The 18,869-nt window shown below is 48.8% G+C and overlaps 1 protein-coding gene across 2 annotated transcripts in view; it reads right to left on the reverse strand.

The window, feature by feature from the left end:
• Window positions 1-18,869, reverse strand: part of LOC137504539 (UDP-glucuronosyltransferase 2A1-like) — a 168,638-nt gene that overhangs the window by 61,070 nt on the left and 88,699 nt on the right. Inside the window, exon 1 of one of the 2 annotated variants that reach the window (XM_068233120.1) lies at window positions 439-1,206. The exons of the other annotated variant lie outside the window; for it this stretch is intronic. Within the exon in view, the coding sequence (XP_068089221.1) occupies window positions 439-1,153 (715 nt within the window). The 5' untranslated portion in view covers window positions 1,154-1,206. Of the gene's footprint in view, window positions 1-438; window positions 1,207-18,869 lie in introns of those variants that run through there. 2 annotated transcript variants of the gene reach the window in all.

Here is an 18,869-nt window from a genome sequence, read left to right on the forward strand (position 1 = left end):
GTACCGTAATAACAAATTCTGCAAATAATAATAATAATTGCAGTATTTGTATAGCGCCTTTCTCCTGTCGGACTCAAAGCGCTTGTGAGGCAGCCACTAGAGCGCACTCAGTAGGCAGTAGCAGTGTTAGGGAGTCTTGCCCAAGAACTCATTACTGAATAGGTACTGGCTCACTGAACAGGCAGAGCCGAGATTTGAACCCAGGTCTCCTGTGTCAGAGGCGAGCCCTTAACCATTACACCATCCAGCCACTGCTCAGCAAGAAAAGAACAATGATCAGACTTTGGAAAAACAATGACAGCGTAGAAATATGGTTCACAGATATGAGCAGGCATTGCTTATATTGGTTTCATTGTATATTTACAATCATGAAACATAGGTATTTCTACAGTGGCTAAGCCAAGGTTATGCAAATAAATAGTACACTGACATACTTACCTAATTCCTCGCTATAATAAGCATGCCAGGAACTTGAAAGCACGGTATAAAATACAGCATCTTGAAATAAAAACAGCCCCGTATTCTTTAATCTTTCTATAAAGGACATTCTATCTGTAAATTGCGTAATTACGCCAGGTACATAAGAAAATGGCATGGGTTGTTGGCCACAGTACCTCTCTATGACATTTGCCATGGAGAACCTAAATGAATAGACAAATGGTACTCCAATGATCTCCGCTACGAGTTCTCCACATGGAGCCAATGGATCGGCAACAAGGACATCAAATTTCTCTTCTTTTAACTTATCTAACATCTCCTTGTTCTTTACTATGCCGTTGCACACAAACTGTTGTATTTCCAGAGTGTCTGCCATGGCTTTATTAATTCTTGCAAGAAACTGCCAGTATGTCATCTTATGGACTTCATAGATCCAGATACGCAGGAATTCCTCTAGAAGTGCTTCATTTCTTTCTCTTGAAAAGCCAACAGAGAAAGTTACAAACTTCAAGGGTGAGGCTCTGTGGGTATCCATGATAAGATTGGCTGAAGAGACCAGCACAGTAACTTCATGTCCTCTGCCTGCAAGCTGCTCTAGGACCACATTGAGGTTCAGAAAATGACTTCCATCCGCGGGCCAAGCCAGGATTTTCCCTGAGTGAGCTGTGCCAAATATGCCTGTAAGGGACAGAAGTAGAACGCTTGTGCGGAGCATGCTGAGTATATGGTGTGCTCATCAACTTCCTGAACAGCAATACAAAAGGGAATTCTCAGCTCACACTGGCTTGTGTTTATTAGGAAATCAGATGCAGCACAACCTTACAAGTAGATACATTTCTTCCACTTCCTGATGCTCCATCTACAGGCCACTGACATATTTGCACTTCATCTTATTGAATATAGGAAAATATAAAACCTGCTCTTTCTTTTTATTGTTATGAAAGAGCTTTATTGAAAGTACAAAAGAAAACAATACATGAAAGTTAGAGCTTTATGTCAAACAAAAGCATAATACAACTTACTGAGTAAATATAACACACCAATAAGATCTAATAACCACAGTAATAATCAAGGTCACAAAACATTTTCCATTTTTATATAACAAGGTCAAGAAAACAATGTCACCCGCTCTTTCTGATTCAAAGGAATCTGCTTATAAGAAACTAATTACATTTCTTGCTAATTATCATCCGTTGTCTATGAAAAACTTGCCACATTATTCTTAGATATTAATGTTTGCTTTTACTTCCTCTTTTCAAGCTATCTGAACCCAAATTTTAATCCTTCTTGTTTTGAACAAGTGAAAAGGGTGACAGATGAATGATGAGCTGTCAGATACGAGACAGCGCAAAACGACACAGGGAAATTTGTGTGCACCATGCTTCTCCATAGGCTGTAATGTGAACCTGGCCACCCTAGCTATATATAGTGAATGTTCTTCATAATAATAACAACCATGGATCCTTTACCCTTAAAGTAAACTTGAGCTAAATTTGATGTCATCTCTGCCAAGATCTAAATACCTAAGTAACAGTGGGCCTGATCCACGAAGCAGTGGTAAATTTGCTGTGCACAGGAAGCCCACAGCTATTTTAGCAGTACTAACACTAGTGGAGCAGCACTCCTTACGCTATTAGCACAATGCCCATGACTAATGTGCCAATGTGCGTCAGTTATGTCACTGCATGGATAGCCTAGTCTGCATACAATACAACTGTGTGTTCAAGAAGTCAAGCTCTGGTCAACTGCTTTGGCAGTCAGGTTTGCTCCAAGCTTAAAGAAGATATTACGGTACTGCTCCACAATCTCTAATTCCCACTGCATACAGGTCTTTAATTTTTCTTTTAATGTTCACAAATCAATGAGCATTCATCCTTAATATTATACTTACAGCATTGCTGCCTTCTAGCTGCCGCCTCTCTCTGAAGGGGGAAAGGAGAATTGGACACCAGGCTGAAACACCCTGGTTAGTGCCACAACTGGTGCCTGGGGTAATAAGCACAGGCGGGTGTTAGCATGCATGCTTTGCTCGTTAGTACTGCAGGCTAAAATCCTTCTGCCAAAACTGGTGGCAAAGAAGATGTGAATATACTGTAGTGCCAGCACCAAGTGCTTAATACCTGTACAGGGAATCACTTTTTAACATGCAATATCTCTGAAGCTTATGGAAAATTCCCCTTTAGCTACTTCCCGACCACCGCATCGTATATATAATAGGCCCCTGAAAACTTCCCTTCAGGATCAGGAGTATATATATATATATATATATACACGCCATCATGGGATCCGTTGAAAAGGGCTCCTGAGCTGCCTGTATGAAAAGGGCTCCTCCATAGACATCAATGTTATTTCTGAAAATATGGGCTACAAGGTGGTGAAAAGGGCTCCGGAGTTTTGATATAGGCTACAAGCGGGCGCCCTTTTGTAGCCCATATTTTTTTTTTAGGCTACAAGGTTTTTGGCTACAAAAGGGCACCCCTTTGTAGCCCATATTTTTATTCGGCTACAAGGTTTTTGGCTACAAAAAGGCACCCCTTTGTAGCCCATATTTATTATTCAGCTACAAGGTTTTAGGCTACAAGGTTTTTAATTCTGCTACAAAAGGGAACCCTTTTATAGCCGATATTTTTGATTCGAGGGTGCAGGGGAGGTTAGGATTAGGCATCACAAGGGGGCGGGGGGGGTTTTAGGGTTAGGCACCTCCTAGGGGATTAGGGATAGGCGCCAATCGGGGGAGGGTTCTGTGTGAGAGTAGGGAGCAGTTAGGTCATAATAATCACTTTTCTTAGCTATATCTAGAGCCCTTTTATAACCCAACAAATTTTGCCTAATAAACTAAAACTAGCTTTTTCGGCTACACCAGGTGCCCTTTGTAGCCGAATTAGGCATATATGGGCTACATCAGGCGCCCTTTGTAGCCGAAGTTGGCATATATGGGCTACACGATGTGCCCTTTGTAGCCGAAGTTGGCATATGGGCTACACCAGGCGCCCTTTGTAGCCGAAGTTGGCATATGGCCTACATCAGGTGCCCTTTGTAGCCGAAGTTGGCATATATGGGCTACACCATGTGCCCTTTGTAGCCGAAGTTGGCATATGGGCTACACCAGGTGCCCTTTTTGTAGCCGAATTTGGTATATATGGGCTACACCAGGAGCCCTTTTTTACAGGAGCCCTTTTCAAATAGACCCCGCATTATTATGTTTACAAGCGCCGGGGCTCCCCTGGGGCCCGCTGAGGGCCATTTGGGGGGGGGGGGGGAAGGAGGGGTCACAGCACGAGGTGAGAGCTTAACACATCGGCGGGGAGAGGGGACAGTCCCCCTCCCTCACCTCAGGATCTCCCTTTTGCGCGCTCCCCTCCTGCATCTATCATCAGTGGCAGCAGCGGCGGCAACAGCAATACATACCTCCATTCACTGCCGGAGGTCTCCGATCTGTAAGAGCTTCACATTACTTCCTGATCACCAGGCGGTGAATGGAGGTGTGTGCCTGCTGCCGCCGCTGCTGCCACTGATGATAGATGCAGGAGGGGAGCGCGCAGAGGGGAGAGCTTGAGGTGAGGGAGGGTGGGGACTGTCCCCCCTCCCCGCCGATGTGCAAAGCTCTCCCCTCATGCTGCGACCCCTCCTGCCCCCCCTAAATGGCCCTGAGTGGGCCCTGGGGGGGGGCATCCAAATTCTTGCAGGGGGACCCAGGGACTTCTAGTTATGCCCCTGACCTAATCCATCGACGCCCACAGCGATCAGAGACCTCTCCCTCATGGCTCCCCTAGGGCTGGCTTCTGCTGATGATGCGATCAGCAGAAGCCAGCACTAGGGGAACAGTGAAGGAGAGGAGAGGTCTCTGATTGTCATGGGCTCGGATACGGATAGATTAGGTGAGCTGTGTCACAGGAGCCCTAGCGGTCAGACCGCAAAATGCCTGCCAAACGGTGCCAGCGCACGGATCGTGCGAACTCTGGTCGCAGTCAATGCGCAGGAACCGTTGGGAATTGGCTGCAGACAAACCAGAAGGGAGCCTGTGAGGTGCGGTAATTACAACTTACACACTAGCTCAGGATATAACTGCCACCACCTCTGTTACCATGGGACAGAGGAGCCCACTGACTGTCTGAGCCTAGATCTACAAATAAAAACGGTTAAAACACGCTGTATTCTGTCTAGCCAACAACAAACAATAGTAGCGTCTCTTCAGAGACCTGGGATCAGTTTCTGTGCATGCTGAATAATAGGGTAGCTAGAACAACAACTGACGATAGCGTCGGTTTATTGAAAGCAATATAAATAATTAATATATACAGACAATTATTAAAATCAACATTATTGAGACATTAACCACTCTACCCCCGCCCGTACGAATTTCTCCGTCCCTTTTTCCATCCTTTAACCCCCAGGGACAGAGAAATCCGTACCTTGCGCACTCCCGCCGCTGCCCGCGCTCCCGCTCGTAAACACGCCGCCCGCCGCTAGTAAACACGCCGCCGCCCGCTCGCCCGGAGATCAATGAACGGGAAAATCCATTCCCGTTCGTTGATCTAAGCCCCGCAATGATCCGCTGCTCTCCGATGGGCAGCGCGATCATTGTGAACAAAAACTCACGTGTCCAGCCTCCTTATACTTCCTCCGAGCGTCCGGAAGGACGCTTGGAGGTCGCATTAGACAAAAAGTTACTGTTGCCATCTTGTGGCCAAATAGTAAAACTACACCCTAAAAATTTTTCAAACACAAATGAATTAGTTATACACACAAAATTAACTCATTACCTCCCACACTCCCCATTTTTTTTTTTTTTTTGTAATGAAAAAAAAATTAAAAAATTTTCAATTAAAAAAATACATAAATAGTTACTTTAGGGACTGAACTTTTTAAATATTTATGTCAGGAGGGTACAACACTGTTACTTTATAAACTATGGGCTTGTAATTAGGGATGGACGCAAAACTGAAAAAAATGCACCTTTATTTCCAAATAAAATATTGGCGCCAAACATTGTGATAGGGACATAATTTAAATGGTTTTATAACCGGGGCAAAAGGGTAAATAAATTTCATGGGTTTTAATTACAGTAGCATGCATTATTTAAAAACTATAATGGCCGAAAACTGAAAAATAATTAATTTTTTCCCACATTTTTCCTATTTTCCCATTAAAACACATTTAGAATAAAATAATTTTTGGCATAATGTCCCACCTAAAGAAAGCCTAATTGGTGGCGGAAAAAACAAAATATAGTTCATTTCATTGTGATAAGTAATAATAAAGTTATAGACGAATGAATGGTAGGAGCGCTGAAAGGTGAAAATTGCTCTGGTGCTCAGGGGGTAAAACCCCTCAGTGGTGAAATGGTTAATAGCCGGTATGAAAAATAAAAGAAAGGGGGGAAAAGTACTTAGTTCCTGGAAAGATGTCCTTTTGTGGGAAGAATCATAAAGTCCTTGGTAAAATCATTTGTTTCAGCTCAAAGTTCAGAGTTCAGACCAGGTGGATGCCAGCATTTGCTCAAGCTGGCACAGATGAGATCAAGATGGAGGTTCAGGGTGGAGGACACTGAGTTTGTCTCCTCTGCCATTCTTATGCCCCTGATCCAGTAGGAGGGAGTGAGGGCGGGGGCCCTTAGAATATGAGATGAGTCCTCCCCTTGTCCTGGGGATCAGAAATCATGTCTAACCCTATATGGGCTCTATCTCACAGAACCGTACAGGTCAGGGCAGATTTACTAACATTTTCAGGTCTGTCTCGATTTACCCAGCAGCCTGATACCAAACATGAGGGGTGGGACCCCTGTGGTATCATCAGGGCACTTTCAAACTGCCTAACTGGCAGTCTTTACCTCAGAATGTTCTGAAATTTCCTCAGAACCAGCGCCAGCCAGGGCTAAGCATGCTCTGTTAGTTTGGAGGGTCTGCCAGCCTGGCCACACAGAAAATATGACACATATAGCAGTTTATGGAATATGAGATACCTCTGGGATTTATAGCAGGTCATTCCCAGGCAAAGGCTCTTTGAAGTTTGGGGCAGCCAGCTACGTGTCAGCTCCCCTGCTGGGAGGGAGCCAGAGTGTCTGACTTTTCCCCCAACTAGATTGCTTCTGCCATTGTGCTTATCACCTCTACCTGATGGATGGGCCATCAGCACAGCTTGAAGCCAGAGACACTCGGCAGCAGGCTAGTGTCCTTTCGGTGGAAGGAGGGAAAGAGAAAAAAAAAAAGAAAATAAAAACCCCAGTTCTGATTCCTGTAATGGCTGCACAAATTTAGCCAGAAAGCGATCAGAAATTGGACTGTGCGGATCCTTCCAATTTGCCCACGTTTCTCACGGCTGTTCCGTGACAGCACCCCCTGGGGAGAAGGCAAATCGACATGCATCAGCAAGATGTGTGTCGTTGCCGCTAACCTGCGATATCTGATCTAGTTCCCCGTTGCAACGGGACAGCCCGTCGACGTTCTGGTGTCGGCTGCCTGCCTTGTGTTGAATCGTGAAGTCGTACTGCTGTAATGACAGGCTCCAACGTAAGAGCTTGCCATTGGTCCCAGCAGTGCAGTTCAGCCAACTCAGGGGATTATGATCGGTAATGATCGTGAAGGAGCGGCCGTACAGATAGGATTGCAGTTTCTGTAGGGCCCACATGATCGCTAGGCACTCCTTTTCAGTAGTGGAGTAGGCTACCTCTCGGGGCAGGAGCTTCTGGCTCAGGTAGAGGATACCTCTACCTGAGCCAGACTACGGTCTCGGTGCAGTCCTTTCCATCCACCTGGCTGAGGACTGCACCGAGACCGTAGTCAGAGGCATCGGTTTGCACAACAAACCGACGACTGAAATCTGGGGCTTGAAGCACAGGGGCGCTTGCAAGTGCCTGCTTTAAGGCTTGGAAGGCGTTCTCGCAAGCGGGGGTCCAGCTAACAACCTTGGGGTGTTTCTTGCTAGTGGCATCGGTTAGGGGCTTCGCTAGGGTACTATAGGCTGGAACGAATTTCCTATAGTAGCCGGCGGTCCCCAGGAACGCCTGGACCTGCTTTTTCGTGATAGGCCGAGGCCATGCCAGGATGGCGTCCACCTTTCCCGTGTCAGGTTTCAGGGTGTTACCCCCCACCTGGTGACCTAAGTACTGCTCCTCGGTCATGCCAATCTGACACTTACTCAGCTTAACGGTCAGATTGGCTGCGGCCAGCCTCTCTAGTACCTGGTACAGGTGTTTGAGGTGTTCCTCCCAGGTGGGGCTGAACACCACAATGTCATCCAAGTACGCTACAGCGAACCTTTGCAGTCCCTCCAGCAGGTCGTTTAGGCCCGCTGAAACGTGGCAGGAGCGTTCTTCATCCTAAAGGGCATCATCGTGAGCTCGAAGAGGCCGAAAGGGGTGATGAACGCCGACTTTTGCTTCGCGTCAGGTGCAAGTGGTATCTGCCAGTACCCCCGGCTCAGATCCATGATTGATAGGTACCTGGCAGACGCCAGCGTATCCAACAACTCATCGATGCGAGGCATGGGGTAGGCGTCTGTAGTGGTGATGGCATTCAACTTCCTGTAGTCTACGCAGAACCGAGTTGTCTGGTCCTTCTTGGGGACCAGGACAACAGTGGCTGCCCAGGCACTACAGGACTTTTGAACACCCCTAGCTCCAGCATCTCCCTCACCTCTTTCTGCATGTCCGCTTGCACCTCTGGGGAGACGCGGTAAGCGGAATGCCTGATGGTGGGATGGGTGCTGGTATCTACCCTATGCACGGCTAGACTGGTCCGCCCCGGGACACCGGAGGAGGTGGGCTGGTACGGACCCAGCACCTCCTGCAATTGCTCTTGCTGGGACGAGGAGAGTTGTGGGTTGACGCTTAGGTCGCTGTCCACATCTCATATGTCAGCCAACAGGTCTAACAGGGGGTCTGCCTCTCCCTGCTCTAACCGGCTGCACACCGGCAGCACATACTTGGTCCTGTCATGGTGGGCCTTCAGCATGTTGACATGAAAGCTTTTCTGTTTCCTGCCTCCCATGTTCACCAGATATGTCAGAGGGTTTAACCATTGCAGTATAGTGTAGGGTCCCTCCCAGGCCGCTTGCAGCTTGTTCTGCCTCACTGGAAGAAGGGCATACACTTTGTCACCTACTTCGAATGACCTCTCTCCAGCAGTGCGGTCATACCAGAGTTTTTGTCTGGCCTGAGCCCGGGCCATGTTTTCCGTTACCATTTCCGTGAGGGACTCCATCTTGTTCCTGAACTTGAGAACATAATCAACTACAGAGACATCGGTGGGGTCACCCTTGCCCTCCCACGTCTCCCGCATCAATTGTAGGGGTCCTCAGACATTCCTACCATACAGGAGCTCGAACGGGGAGAACCCGGTAGATTCCTGCGGCACCTCCCTGTATGCAAACAACAGATGAGGCAGGTATCGTTCCCAGTCCCCACCTTGCGACTCAACAAACGTGGTCAGCATTTGCTTCAGCGACCCGTTGAACCTTTCACACAGTCCATTGGTCAGCGGGTGGTAGGGACTGGAGACAATGTGCGTCATCTGTATCTTTTTGCACAGGGCCTCCATGAGTCCGGACATAAACTGGGATCCCTGATCAGAGAGCATCTCCGCAGGGAACCCGACTCGGGAGAAAATGGTAAGTAGCGCGTCGGCTACCTTGTCCGCCCTCAGGGAGGAAAGTGCCATGGACTCAGGATAGCGGGTGGCGTAATCCACCACCGTCAGGATGTACCTTTTGCCACTGCTGCTGGGAGTGGGCAACGGTCCAATTATGTCGACTGCCACTCTGTGAAAGGGCTCACCTATGATTGGCAGTGGACACAAGGGAGCTTTGCGGGGATTCCCAGCCCTTTTTACCTTTTGGCAAATGGTACATGAGCAGCAGTAGTTCGTCACATCTATCCGCATTCGAGGCCAGTAGAAATGTCCCTGGATACGATCAAGTGTCCTGTGGATCCCCAAGTGCCCGGCCAGGGGAATGTCATGTGCGGACTTCAGCACATGCCCCCGGAAGGCACTAGGTACCACAAGCAACTTGGTACCCATCCTCATTTCACCTTCGGTGGGGTGTACAGGCTCACTGTACAACTTCCCACCTTCCCAGTATACCTTGAATGTAGCCTCGTCTGTGAGGGGCTCAGAAGCCTGTCTTCTGAGGGCCTCGAGGCTAGGGTCAGTCTGGAGTGCTTGCACAAATGCAGCACTCTCACTCTCAGCCAGCTGGCCCGTGGCGTATGAGGTTAGTGGCTGAAGGGTACCATCCCTGTGGTCAGAGGAGGGGGAGGAGGCCGGAGCCTCCCCCACCTGTTCTGAGCTCAGGTGCTGAGCAGTACGACTGCGTGTTACCGCTAGCACAGGTATACCTTCAGAATGGCACATATTGGCATTACCTACATCATTGTTACAAGCATTAATAACAGTAACAGGAAAATTTTCATCACAGACAGTTTGTACATCAAACACAGGTACCCCTGAACTGGGCACGTTCAACCCACCTCCCCCCTGTCCTTGCCCCTGGGTGCAAAGTACCTGGGTGTGGGCAGAGAGTCCGTCTCCGTCCTGGCATTCCACAGGGCTTGGGGCAGGTTCATAGTACGACACCAGCGTGCCCAAGTCGGTCCCCAGCAAAACAGGGACCGGCAGTTGGTCCAGGATCCCAACAACCTTCTCTTGAACTCCCACCCCCCAGTCGATGGACACCCGAGCTTGGGGAATGTGAGAAAGAGTGCCCCCCACTCCGGTGAGGGTGAGGTACTTGTCAGGGATGATGGCCTCTGCGGGGACAAGGTGTGCAGGCACCAGAGTGACATCTGCTCCGGTGTCACAGAAACCAGTGACAAGCTGGTCATTCACAGTAACCAGCTGGTGATTGCATGTGATGGGGGAGATCCCTGCCCCCTTGGCAAACATCATGTTGGATGCGGCTCCTGGTTGAGGTACACTGGCTGGTGGTGTCTGCTGCGGGCGAGGTGCAGGTGGTCCAGGAGTTGGGGTGGTCTGCCTCCGCTCTGGACAGGTGAACTTCATGTGTCCCGTCTTGTGGCAGTAGTGACAGGTGACCTCTCCAGGGGCTGCAGGCCTGGGTGCAGCAGCTGCGCTGGGTGGCCTCTGTGGCTGACGGCTCACAGGGGCAGGAGAGTCTGCCGGGGTATTGGGCTGATCTCCTCTCCAGCTGGATGGGACAGCTCTGCATGTATCAGACACCCGGGTAGTTGCAAAGGTCTCAGCGAGGTCTCCAGCGACAGTTGCTGACGCAGGCTTGCGCTCCAACACAAACTGTCGTACATCAGCAGGGCAAATGTTCAGAAATTATTCGAGGACTATCAAGTCCTCCAGGACACCATAAGACCCTTTGGTGAGGCCTAGAGTCCACTGGCGGAGTGTGGTGAGCAAGCTGCTGACCACATCTCGGTACGAATTAGAAGACTATTTCTGCCAGGCCCTGAACTTTTTGCGATAGGCTTCTGGCGTCAGCTGGTATTTAGTAATGATAGCGTCCTTTATAGCAGCATAATCATTATCCTTTTCCGCAGGTAACTCTGCAAAAGCGTCAAGCGCTTTGTAGCGCAGCAAAGGTGTCAGATGTCTGGCCCACTGGTTTTGGGACAGACGATACTGACGGCACGCTTTTTCAAAAGATCGCAAAAACAAGTCAATGTCTGTGTCTTTTTCAAAATTAGCAAATTTAAATTTTGCACTTACCTAGGTGATGCAGCTCCTTCAGCAGGGAGGCTAGGCGAAGAACTCCGGTTGGCCTGTTGCACTTTTGCCATGTTTAGCTCATGCTGTCGTTGGCGCTCCCGTTCTCGCTCAGCGGGATCCCTCTTCGCGTGGCATTCTGCAGCAGCAGCCTTGCGTTCTGCAGATTGGCGTTCCTCTCGCTTTTGCTCCGCCATGTACTGCAGGTACTTGTCCAGGTCAGTCTCCATCAGCTGTCGTAATGCCTGCTGCATTACCGGGTCAGCACCCATGGACAGTCCAGTACTGGCCAGTTCCGGGCGAGTACTTTCAGAAACTCTGAGATTGGGGACCACACTGACAGTCTCCGGCTAAGCCATTAATGCAGAGCCCTCAGGATGCACGACCTCTGTACGGTCAGGATTCTCAGTCTGTGGTTCCCCTCGATTTGAGTCAGATGGGCTGGTATCCACTTCCGAGGACACTACCGGCTCCCGCAGTTGCTGGGTATCCCATTGAAACAAGTCCGTTACCAGGTCCTGGTGTTTCTTGCGGCCGACAACAATGCCTCTCTCTTGGCAAATTGTATACAATGAACAGAGGCGCCAAAAGTATAAGATTAGATTAAATGAGCTTAAAAACCAACTTAAATGGCAAAATTGAAGGAGGAAGTGGTGGTCTTACCTCCCTCAAGCAGACACGACAACGACTGCGATTCAGACAGTTAAACACATTTATTAGGAACTCCAAAAAGAAATGCAACGCGTTTCGCAGGTTCAACCCCGCTTCATCAGGCAATATAGGGAGGAGTATCAAACAATCTGCACAAGGATTCAAATTAAGCGCCTCACAGAGGCGCTTAATTTGAATCCTTGTGCAGATTGTTTGATACTCCTCCCTATATTGCCTGATGAAGCGGGGTTGAACCTGCGAAACGCGTTGCATTTCTTTTTGGAGTTCCTAATAAATGTGTTTGACTGTCTGAATCGCAGTCGTTGTCGTGTCTGCTTGAGGGAGGTAAGACCACCACTTCCTCCTTCAATTTTGCCATTTAAGTTGGTTTTTAAGCTCATTTAATCTAATCTTATACTTTTGGCGCCTCTGTTCATTGTATACAATTTTGAGTCCACCCTTGGTGGAGGGTTGCTACCCTTTCTTCCTGTCTACAGAGAGCGACTTCTTAATCCTGAGTGGGGTCAGGACAATCTCCCCACCTGCCTTTACAGTGGTTGCCTGCTGGTGACCCTGACTTGTGAGTATTTAGCAATACAAACTTATTGCCACCTTGTCCAGTACGAATTACACTATTGGGGCTCTTGGTGTTCCCTGTTTTTATCTCTCTTGGCAAAGATTTTGCAGGTCCGCCAGGCACATTTTCTTGTAGTTCCCGGACATTGCCACGCCAAATAAAATAAAACTTTTGGGGAGGGGTACTGGCTACACGGTCTCTCTGTGTATATAAAAAATATATTGCCTTCCAGCTACACCAACGAATTAGTTCGTTTCTGGATAGCGCTAGCGCTATCTTAGATACTTTTAGCACAACACAGGTCCCAACCGCTGCCAAACACTGTCACAGGAGCCCTAGTGGTCAGACCGCGAAATGCCTTCCAAACGGTGCCAGCGCACGGATCGTGCGAACTCTGGTCGCAGTCAATGCGCAGGAACCGTTGGGAATTGGCCGCAGACAAACCAGAAGGGAGCCTGTGAGGTACGGTAATTAGAACTTACACACTAGCTCAGGGTATAACTGCCACCACCTCTGTTACCATGGGACAGAGGAGCCCACTGACTGTCTGAGGCTAGATCTACAAATAAAAACGGTTAAAACACGCTGTATTCTGTCTAGCCAACAACAAACAATAGTAGCGTCTCTTCAGAGACCTGGGATCAGTTTCTGTGTATGCTGAATAATTGGGTAGCTAGAACTGACGATAGCGTCGGTTTATTGAAAGCAATATAAATAATTAATATATACAGACAATTATAAAAATCAACAATTATTGAGACATTAATAGCCGGTATGAAAAATAAAAGAAAGGGGGAAAAAATACTTAGTTCCTGGAAAGATGTCCTTTTGTGGGAAGAATTATAAAGTCCTTGGTAAAATGATTTGTTTCAGCTCAAAGTTCAGAGTTCAGACCAGGTGGATGCCAGCATATCCTCAAGCTGGCACAGATGAGATCAAGATGGAGTTTCAGGGTGGAGGACACTGAGTTTGTCTCCTCTGCCATTCTTATGCCCCTGATCCAGTAGGAGGGAGTGAGGGCGGGGGCCACACACACACCCTTAGAATATGAGATGAGTCCTCCCCTTGTCCTGGGGACCAGAAATCATATCTAACCCTATATGGGCTCTATCTCACAGAACCATACAGGTCAGGGCAGATTTACTAACATTTTCAGGTCTGTCTCGATTTACCCAGCAGCCTGATACCAAACATGATGGGTGGGACCCCTGTGGTATCATCAGGGCACTTTCAAACTGCCTAACTGGCAGTCTTTACCTCAGAATGTTCTGAAATTTCCTCAGAACCAGCGCCAGCCAGGGCTAAGCATGCTCTGTTAGTTTGGAGGGTCTGCCAGCCTGGCCACACAGAAAATATGACACATATAGCAGTTTATGGAATATGAGATACCTCTGGCATTTATAGCAGGTCATTCCCAGGCAAAGGCTCTTTGAAGTTTGGGGCAGCCAGCTACGTGTCAGCTCCCCTGCTGGGAGGGAGCCAGAGTGTCTGACTTTTCCCCCAACTAGATTGCTTCTGCCATCGTGCTTATCACCTCTACCTGATGGATGGGCCATCAGCACAGCTTGAAGCCAGGGACACTCGGCAGCAGGCTAGTGTCCTTTTGGTGGAAGGAGGGAAAGAGAAAAAAAAAAACAAAAAAAAAACCCCAGTTCTGATTACTGCAATGGCTGCACAAATTTAGCCAGAAAGCGATCAGAAATTGGACTGCGCGGATCCTTCCAATTCGCCCACGTTTCTCACGGCTGTTCCGTGACAAGCTGTGCTACTGCTGCTTGCATTTATGCAGTGGTAGTGGTGGAGGAAACAAGGGGGGAGCAGAGGAGACACAAGGACAATATAGGGAGTCCCCGACATCGTGGCGGGTCTGCGCTTGGTATTGGCAGGGGAGAAAAAGTGTATCTGACGCAAAATACAGTAATTGTATATTAATCGAAGTGGTCAGGAGCACCAAACTGGACAAATTATGGTGTGCCTATGTCTCACCCCAGTACCCAAGGGGTCACCACAACATCCAACGCAAGGACCGGCACCACACTTGAAAGATGTAAGCTCAATTACTTTATTCTCAATAGTAATCGAAGTGGTCAGAAGCACCAAACTGGACAAATTATGGTGTGCCTAGGTCTCACCCCAGTACCCAAGGGGTCACCACAACATCCAACGCAAGGACCGGCACCACACTTGAAAGATGTAAGCTCAATTACTTTATTCTCAATAGTAATCGAAGTGGTCAGAAGCACCAAGCTGGACAAATTATGGTGTGCCTAGGTCTAACCCCAGTACCCAAGGGGTCACCACAACATCCAACGCAAGGACAGGCACCATACAATCCAGAAATGTTATAGGAATTTCTACAGTGGTTTAGCTAGGTTAATGCAAACAAAAAATGTATGCCAGGTACATAAGAAAATTGCATGGGTTGTTGGCCACAGTGCCTTTCTAGGGCATTTCCTATTAAGAACTTAAAGAGAAACCGTAACCAAGAATTGAAATTAATTTCAAAAGTAGCTGATACACCCTTTCCCATGAGAAATCTTTTCCTTGTCACAAACGGATCATCGGGGGCTCTGTATGGCTGATATTGTGGTGAAACCACTCCCACAGTGTGATGTCAGGACTATGGTTCTGACATCACACTGTGGGAGCCTTGTTGAATTGTGGGAAATAACAGCTGTTTCCAACTGCCAAAAAGTAAGCAGCATCTCCTTCCACTGACATCATCTGCCAGTAGTAAAAATGTCACCATGTAATAAATGTCAGAATGTAAATCAGGGAGAGGAAATATTTTACAATGGGAAAACACTGACTAAATAATTTATACATAATTATTGTAAAAATTAAGCACTTGTTTATCACATTATTTTCACTGGCATTCCTCTTTAAATCAGGCATGTCCAAAGTCCAGCCAGGGGGCCATATGCAGGTAGAGTTGGGCCGAACGGTTCGCCTGCGAACGGTTCCATGCGAACTTCAGTGGTTCGCGTTCGCGTCCCGCAGGCGAAGTTTTGCGGAAGTTCGGTTCGCCCCATAATGCACCATGAGGGTCAACTTTGACCCTCTACATCACAGTCAGCAGGCCCAGTGTAGCCAATTAGGCTACACTAGCCCCTGGAGCCACTCCCCCCCTAATAAAAGGCAGGCAGCGGCGGCCATTAGGCTCACTCATGTGCCTGCGTTAGTGAGAGTAGGGCGAGCTGCTGCAGACTGTCTCTCATAGGGAAAGATTAGTTAGGCTTAGCTTGTTCCTGGCTGCATACCTGTTCTGTTCAGTGAGCCCACCATACCTGTTCTGTTCAGTGAGCCCACTGGATACCTGCATACCTGTTCAGTGAACCTGCCACTGCATACCTGTTCTGTGAACCCACCACTGCATACCTGTACTGTGAACCCACCACTGCATACCTGTTCAGTGAACCCACCACTGCATACCTGTTCAGTGAACCCACCACTGCATACCTGTTCAGTGAACCTGCCACTGCATACCTGTTCTGTGAACCCACCACTGCATACCTGTTCTGTTCAGTGAACCCGCCACTGCATACCTGTTGTGTTCAGTGAACCCGCCACTGTATTCCTGTTCAGTGAACCCACCACTGCATACCTGTTCTGTTCAGTGAACCCGCCACTGCATACCTGTTGTGTTCAGTGAATCCGCCACTGTATACCTGTTCTGTTCAGTGAACCTGCCACTGTATACCTGTTCTGTTCAGTGAACCCGCCACTGTATACCTGTTCTGTGAACCTGCCACTGCATACCTGTTCTGTGAACCCACCACTGCATACCTGTTCTGTTCAGTGAACCTGCCACTGCATACCTGTTCTGTTCAGTGAACCCGCCACTGCATACCGGTTCTGTTCAGTGAACCCGCCACTGCATACCTGTTCTGTTCAGTGAACCCACCACTGTATTCCTGTTCAGTGAACCCACCACTGCATACCTGTTCTGTTCAGTGAACCCGCCACTGCATACCTGTTGTGTTCAGTGAACCCGCCACTGTATACCTGTTCTGTTCAGTGAACCTGCCACTGTATACCTGTTCTGTTCAGTGAACCCGCCACTGTATACCTGTTCTGTGAACCTGCCACTGCATACCTGTTCTGTGAACCCACCACTGCATACCTGTTCTGTTCAGTGAACCCGCCACTGCATACCTGTTGTGTTCAGTGAACCCGCCATTGTATACCTGTTCTGTTCAGTGAACCTGCCACTGTATACCTGTTCTGTTCAGTGAACCCGCCACTGTATACCTGTTCTGTGAACCTGCCACTGCATACCTGTTCTGTGAACCCACCACTGCATACCTGTTGTGTTCAGTGAACCCGCCACTGTATACCTGTTCAGTGCACCTGCCACTGCATACCTGTTCTGTGAACCCGCCACTGCATACCTGTTGTGTTCAGTGAACCCACCACTGCATACCTGTTCTGTTCATCAGCCAGGCAACCATATGGGCTGTAAAGCCACCAAAACCTGCACTCTCGCCATGGTGCGCACCAGTCCAGCACGGCCGTCACTACACAAACAGCTGTTTGCGGTGCGTTACACGGTGAGTTTGGTGTGTCAGTGTGAAGCAGTACCTTAATTACACTACCTGATTGATGTATACACATGCAAGATGTTTTAAAGCACTTTAGGCCTGTCATTTAGCATTCAATGTGATTTCTGCCCTTAAAACGCTGCTTTGCGTCAAATCCAGATTTTTCCCGGGGACTTTTGGCATGTATCCCACTCCTCCACCTGGGGGTCCAGGTGTTAGACCCCTTGAAACATCTTTTCCATCACTTTTGTGGCCAGCATAATTTTTTTTTTTCAAAGTTCGCATCCCCATTGAAGTCTATTGCGGTTTGCGAACTTTTCCGCGAAACGAACCTTACGCGGAAGTTCGCGAACCCTGTTCGCGAACCTAAAATCGGAGGTTCGGCCCCACTCTATATGCAGCCCACCAAGCCCTTTCTGGTGGCCCCAAATCTCTCTACAGTTATTAATTCCATGCGACCCACAGGCCGTAGCTGCATGCATGGGCTACTTTGTGTTGCCTCTCTACTTCCCCCTTTTTTCGCCTGTAGGTTATCAGCCACCACTGTAGCAGTAGCAGCTACTGATAAGCAGCCACCACTATGCCAGGGGCCGTAAAATCCACTGATTAGCAGCTGCCACTATGCCAGAGGTAGTAACAGCCACTGATTAGCAGCTGCCACTGTGCCAGCAGTAGAGTTGGGCCGAACGGTTCGCCTGCGAATGGTTCCATGCGAACTTCAGTGGTTCGCATCCCGCAGGCGAACCTCTGAGGAAGTTCGGTTCGCCCCATAATGCACATGGAGGGTCAACTTTGACCCTCTACATCACAGTCAGCAGGCCCAGTGTAGCCAATTAGGCTACACTAGCCCCTGGAGCCCCACCCCCCCTTATATAAGGCAGGCAGCGGCGGCCATTACGGTCACTCGTGTGCTGCCTGCGTTAGTGAGAGTAGGGCGAGCTGCTGCAGACTGTCTCTCAGGGAAAGATTAGTTAGGCTTAACTTGTTCCTGTCTGGCTGCATACCTGTTCTGTGAACCCACCACTGCATACCTGTGCTGTGAACCCACCACTGCATACCTGTGCTGTGAACCCACCACTGCATACCTGTGCTGTGAACCCACCACTGCATACCTGTTCTGTGAACCCACCACTGCATACCTGTGCTGTGAACCCACCACTGCATACCTGTGCTGTGAACCCACCACTGCATACCTGTTCAGTGAACCCACCATTGCATACCTGTGCTGTGAACCCACCACTGCATACCTGTTCAGTGAACCTGCCACTGCATACCTGTTCTGTGAACCCACCACTGCATACCTGTTCAGTGAACCCACCACTGCATACCTGTTCAGTGAACCCACCACTGCATACCTGTTCAGTGAACCTGCCACTGCATACCTGTTCTGTGAACCCACCACTGCATACCTGTTCAGTGAACCCACCACTGCATACCTGTGCTGTGAACCCACCACTGCATACCTGTGCTGTGAACCCACCACTGCATACCTGTTCAGTGAACCCACCACTTCATACCTGTGCTGTGAACCCACCACTGCATACCTGTTCTGTGAACCCACCACTGCATACCTGTTCTGTGAACCCGCCACTGCATACCTGTTGTGTTCAGTGAACCCGCCACTGCATACCTGTTCTGTTCAGTGGACCCACCACTGTATACCTGTTTAGTGACCCCGCCACTGCATACCTGTTGTGTTCAGTGAACCTGCCACTGCATACCTGTTCTGTGAACCCGCCACTGTATACCTGTTCTGTTCAGTGAACCCGCCACTGCATACCTGTTCTGTTCAGTGGACCCGCCACTGTATACCTGTTCAGTGAACCCACCACTGCATACCTGTGCTGTGAACCCACCACTGCATACCTGTTCTGTGAACCCACCACTGCATACCTGTTCAGTGAACCCGCCACTGCATACCTGTTCTGTTCAGTGGACCCGCCACTGTATACCTGTTTAGTGACCCCGCCACTGCATACCTGTTCTGTTCAG

This window comes from Hyperolius riggenbachi, chromosome 1 (assembly GCF_040937935.1).
Source record: "Hyperolius riggenbachi isolate aHypRig1 chromosome 1, aHypRig1.pri, whole genome shotgun sequence".
Lineage (NCBI taxonomy): Eukaryota > Metazoa > Chordata > Amphibia > Anura > Hyperoliidae > Hyperolius > Hyperolius riggenbachi.